We start from the raw sequence: 6,000 nt of genomic DNA on the forward strand, positions 1-6,000 counted from the left end.
TCTGTACATAGTAAAAAGGCACTGTGTTTTTTTACTAACCCGAAGATTTCACCTGAAAGCATGAGGTGTCTGTAATAGCTATTTCTAAAAAAATACAAATAAAAACATCCAGAAATGGAGTTGAATATATTTGAGCCACTACTTTAATAAACTCCAAAAGAATGTCTCAATATAGTCTTGCTCTAGAGAACATCGAATATAAATCTGTAAAGAGCAAAGTGTGGAGCTCAACTGGTTCTCGGAGCAGAGAGCAGAGAGGAGGCCTGGCAAGGAGCCGTGGCCTAGATCTGTGAGTCCTGCTCTTTTGGCAAAGCTTAAAAATCAACCAAGAATCCCTCTACAGCAGGGCTGGGTACTGTGTCCCAAATGACACCATATTCCCTATGTAGTGCACTACATTCAATCAGGACCCAAAGGGTTTCATTTGGGACACAAACCTTGGCCCATTGGAAGTTAAACATGCCAGATAATGAAAGAGGTCTACGTGACCTAATCCACTTTCCTCTGACCTCATCTCTGCAGGTTCCAGTTGAAACCAGAAGGGTATACTATGTACGTAGCTAGATGTACCCTTGCTTTTCTGAAGTGACCTAGCTTCAGTTAGCTTTCACATTCCAGTTTAGGCTTCATCTGTGCTACGACTGTGGATTTTGCTCTTCCGCCTGTCGGCTAACTCTAGCAGGCTTGTAACTACGAGTGCTAGTCGACCCCCCAAAACTATTCAATGAGGCGATGCTGAAACATTAATATTATGGACAAGTCAGTGCCACATTTACATTTGTGCAGAAATCAAAATGAAAGAAGAGTGATCTTGCATATTCACCAGACTCTTAGAAGTGACGTCTTTATTTTATTACGTTTCATTAATGCCGTTAGGTAGCTGTTAACGCCGGCAGTTAGCCTAGTGGTTAGAGCGTTAGGGCCAATAACCGAAAGGTTCCTGGTTTGAATCCCTGAGCTGACATGGTAAAAAAAATCTGTCGTTCTGCCCCCTGAACAAGGCAGTTAACCCTGTGTTCCCCAGGTGCTGTGGATGTTGATTAAGGCACCCCCACCCCTCTTTGATTCAGAGGGGTTGGGTTAAATGGGGAAGAAGCATTCAGTTGTTCGACTGACTAGATATCCCCGTTTCTTTGGTGTGTTTATCAATGCACACAACACCTTTTTCCCCCACTACTATCGATAAAATAATTGTTATAACAGCCAGAAGAGGACTGGCCAGCCCTCATAGCTTGGTTCCTCTCTAGGTTTCTTCCTAGGTTTTGGCCTTTCTAGGGAGTTTTTCCTAGCCACCGTGCTTCTACACCTGCATTGCTTGCTGTTTTGGGGTTTTAGGCTGGGTTTCTGTACAGCACTTTGAGATATCAGCTGATGTAAGAAGGGCTATATAAATAAATTTGATTTGATAACATCATACAAACGTTTTACTGTGTATGAACGAATTAAGTGGATGATGCAATGTTTGCGAGAGGGAGGGAATCTGATTTCATTGGCCCTCAACTTGCAGCTCAGACATTTCATTCTGGATAAGTAGAGTTAGCCCTGAGTTAGCCTGCCCTGGAGCAGGTTAGTTCTGAATGCAGGATAAACAGAGTTAGCCCTGAGTTAGCCTGCCCTGGAGCAGGTTAGTTCTGAATGCAGGATGAACAGAGTTAGCCCTGAGTTAGCCTGCCCTGGAGCAGGTTAGTTCTGAATGCAGGATAAACAGAGTTAGCCCTGAGTTAGCCTATCCTGGACCAGGTTAGTTCTGAATGCAGGATAAACAGAGTTAGCCCTGAGTTAGCCTGCCCTGGACCAGGTTAGTTCTGAATGCAGGATAAACAGAGTTAGCCCTGAGTTAGCCTGCCCTGGAGCAGGTTAGTTCTGAATGCAGGATAAACAGAGTTAGCCCTGAGTTAGCCTGCCCTGGAGCAGGTTAGTTCTGAATGCAGGATAAACAGAGTTAGCCCTGGGTTAGCCTATCCTGGAGCAGGTTAGTTCTGAATGCAGGATAAACAGAGTTAGCCCTGAGTTAGCCTATCCTGGAGCAGGTTAGTTCTGAATGCAGGACAAACAGAGTTAGCCCTGAGTTAGCCTGCCCTGGACCAGGTTAGTTCTGAATGCAGGATAAACAGAGTTAGCCCTGAGTTAGCCTATCCTGGAGCAGGTTAGTTCTGAATGCAGGATAAACAGAGTTAGCCCTGAGTTAGCCTATCCTGGAGCAGGTTAGTTCTGAATGCAGGATAAACAGAGTTAGCCCTGAGTTAGCCTGCCCTGGACCAGGTTAGTTCTGAATGCAGGATAAACAGAGTTAGCCCTGAGTTAGCCTGCCCTGGACCAGGTTAGTTCTGAATGCAGGATAAACAGAGTTAGCCCTGAGTTAGCCTGCCCTGGAGCAGGTTAGTTCTGAATGCAGGATAAACAGAGTTAGCCCTGAGTTAGCCTATCCTGGACCAGGTTAGCTCTGAATGCAGGATAAACAGAGTTAGCCCTGAGTTAGCCTGCCCTGGACCAGGATAGTTCTGAATGCAGGATAAACAGAGTTAGCCCTGAGTTAGCCTATCCTGGAGCAGGTTAGTTCTGAATGCAGGATAAACAGAGTTAGCCCTGAGTTAGCCTGCCCTGGACCAGGTTAGTTCTGAATGCAGGATAAACAGAGTTAGCCCTGAGTTAGCCTATCCTGGAGCAGGTTAGTTCTGAATGCAGGATAAACAGAGTTAGCCCTGAGTTAGCCTGCCCTGGACCAGATTAGTTCTGAATGCAGGATAAACAGAGTTAGCCCTGAGTTAGCCTATCCTAGAGCAGGTTAGTTCTGAATGCAGGATAAACAGAGTTAGCCCTGAGTTAGCCTGCCCTGGAGCAGGTTAGTTCTGAATGCAGGATAAACAGAGTTAGCCCTGAGTTAGCCTGCCCTGGACCAGGTTAGTTCTGAATGCAGGATAAACAGAGTTAGCCCTGAGTTAGCCTGCCCTGGACCAGGTTAGTTCTGAATGCAGGATAAACAGAGTTAGCCCTGAGTTAGCCTATCCTGGACCAGGTTAGTTCTGAATGCAGGATAAACAGAGTTAGCCCTGAGTTAGCCTGCCCTGGACCAGGTTAGTTCTGAAGGATTCGTTGCCATAAAAATGTACCTGGCTAAAAGGCGAGCAACATTCCTATGATCGGTTATCCCGAGTTGAACTCAGAGTTGACCAAAGTTACCTTGCTAACTTCTCCAACCCGGTACGTAGTATAACCCTCTGATTTCTCAAGACAGCCTGACCTATTTTTATCAGATTAGTATGGAACACAATGTGTTGTGTAACCAACTACAACCTTGTAAAATTAGGTGCAGATTTACCCCAATTCTAGTCCTAGTCGTCTCTTTTGTAACTTGCAGTTGCCATACTGTACATTTCACAGAAATGCTTAGGCACTGACCGATTTACAAAAACTGAAAGGGTCAGGAAACGTTGCTGATAAAAACCCATACCACAACATTGAGAAGGAAACGGCTGCTATTATCAGATAGTAGAACTCTGTGTTGATGTAGCCTACTTATTTAGTCTCAATGTTTTCTTATGTCTTAAGGACAATTTTTTCTCTCTCTCCTTATCATGTATTTTTTTTATTGCCAGTCAAAACCTTTTGACCAATTGTCACAAGTGGTATTTTGAAATATGAGTTAAGATTACAGTGTTTTGTTTGATTGGGACATTGCATACTTGCACCTTCGCCATATTTCCTTCTACTTTTTTCTGGACATGGTCAACGTAAACGTGTTTTTTAATGAACATTTTAACCTGACCTCTAGTCTAGATAATATCTATTTGCTTAGAGCAGCGTGTGTCAAACACATTTTGTAATATAATATCTTCCTGTTAATGCAGGTAATTTTTCTGGCATTCATTGGTTATAGACTAACTGTTAAAGGGTCACTCCCTGTGTAAAGGAAATTGACTGGTATATAGGGCATCCCTCAACTGCCTGTGAAACTTTGACCTGTGAAATCATAAGTGCCCAGCTTCTGCTCAGAGGTCCATGTCTGTGTCCTGACTCTCCACCATTTTCCTTCAGAGATCCCATGTCTGTGTCCTGACTCTCCACCCTTCTCCCTCAGAGGTCCCATGTCTGTATCCTGACTCTCCACCCTTTTCCTTCAGAGGTCCCATATCTGTGTCCTGACTCTCCACCCTTCTCCTTCAGAGGTCCATGTCTGTGTCCTGACTCTCCACCCTTCTCCTTCAGAGGTCCATGTCTGTATCCTGACTCTCCACCCTTCTCCTTCAGAGGTCCCATATCTGTGTCCTGACTCTCCACCCTTCTCCTTCAGAGGTCCCATGTCTGTGTCCTGACTCTCCACCCTTCTCCTTCAGAGGTCCATGTCTGTATCCTGACTCTCCACCCTTCTCCTTCAGAGGTCCCATGTCTGTGTCCTGACTCTCCACCCCAGGTCCATGTCTGCGTGCAGTATCTGAGTGATTGGGACGTGCAGTATCTGAGTGATTGGGACGTGCAGTATCTAAGGGATTGGGACGTGCAGTATCTAAGTGATTGGGACGTGCAGTATCTGAGGGATTGGGACGTGCAGTATCTAAGGGATTGGGACGTGCAGTATCTGAGTGATTGGGACGTGCAGTATCTGAGTGATTGGGACGTGCAGTATCTAAGTGATTGGGACATACAGTATCTGAGTGATTGGGACGTGCAGTATCTAAGCGATTGGGACGTGCAGTATCTGAGTGATTGGAACGTGCAGTATCTGAGTGATTGGGACGTGCAGTATCTGAGCGATTGGGACGTGCAGTATCTGAGTGATTGGGACGTGCAGTATCCGAGTGATGCTGTCTCTCTCCTCTCATAGGCTGACTCACCCACTCTCTCTCCTCTCATAGGCTGACATTCACCCACTCTCTCTCCTCTCATAGGCTGACTGTCACCCACTCTCTCTCCTCTCATAGGCTGATATCACAAAGTGCGTGGTGAACACGGACCCCAGCTTCCGCTCCCATTGGTTGGTGTCTGCTACCTGCGCCTGTGGACATTACCTGAAGGCCATGGTGTTTTACCTGCTCCGGGACAAGTGACAACGGAGGACGAGTTGAGTCACGGCCACACGATGGACAACCTGCCCCATCCGCCAGTGTAGGACAAAAGAGCCTTATCCTGGTCCCAGATCTGTTCGAGCTCCTGACAACTCTATTGCTGTCATTGTCAAGCCAAACATGTTTGTTTTGAGTGTTTCAATCAAGGAGTTTGTCATGACAGTGAGTGTCAAGGAGTTGTCATGACAGCCCAAACAGACTGGCACTCAGCCAACCGGGCGTCTGTCTGAGCTGCAGCCATCACTCCTCTAGAGTTCTAGATATGTTGTGGTTTACACTGCACCTCCGCCACTGCCACTGACGAGCACCTTGGGCCTTCACAAACAAATGAAACAAACGCACTGGCATTGCAACATCGACTTGAATAAGCTTGTTAGCTACGTCTGCCTTGAACAGGGTATTTATCGATTTAGCTTGACAGTATTATTGTGACGTACAAGTACAGATTCTCCAGCTGTATTGTGAGGTAGTAGTCTATACATAATGATCCATAGCATTAACAGTTGACTGGAATGGGAATGCCCATTCTAGTTATTCTATATCTGGATCTCTGTTTTTCTATAGCTCTCTCTGTCACATTCCTTGTTTTCTTTATGCTTACATAGACTGGTTAACTGATAACGTTACACAAAAAAAACGCGCTTCTAAGAGCAGAAGGACGTGTGTTGTGATTCTGGATGGCCAGACAGCTAGCAACAATGACAAGAAACTGCCCTGATTCTGGATGGCCAGACAGCTAGCAACAATGACAAGAAACTGCCCTGATTCTGGATGGCCAGACAGCTAGCAACAATGACAATAAACTGTCCTGATTCTGGATGGCCAGACAGCTAGCAACAATGACAAGAAACTGCCCTGATTCTGGATGGCCAGATAGCTCGCAACAATGACAAGAAACTGCCCTGATTCTGGATGGCCAGACAGCTAGCAACAATGA

At 45.8% G+C, this 6,000-nt stretch overlaps 1 protein-coding gene across 1 annotated transcript in view; it reads left to right on the forward strand.

Moving 5' to 3' along the window:
• Positions 1-5,797, forward strand: part of LOC120053331 (bcl-2-related ovarian killer protein homolog A-like) — a 48,360-nt gene extending 42,563 nt beyond the window's left edge. The window contains exon 4 of the mRNA XM_039000457.1: positions 4,920-5,797. Coding sequence (XP_038856385.1) covers positions 4,920-5,045 — 126 coding nt within the window. The 3' untranslated portion in view covers positions 5,046-5,797. The remainder of the gene's footprint in view (positions 1-4,919) is intronic.
• The last annotated feature ends 203 nt before the right edge of the window (positions 5,798-6,000 follow it).

This window comes from Salvelinus namaycush, chromosome 9 (assembly GCF_016432855.1).
Source record: "Salvelinus namaycush isolate Seneca chromosome 9, SaNama_1.0, whole genome shotgun sequence".
NCBI classification, from domain to species: domain Eukaryota; kingdom Metazoa; phylum Chordata; class Actinopteri; order Salmoniformes; family Salmonidae; genus Salvelinus; species Salvelinus namaycush.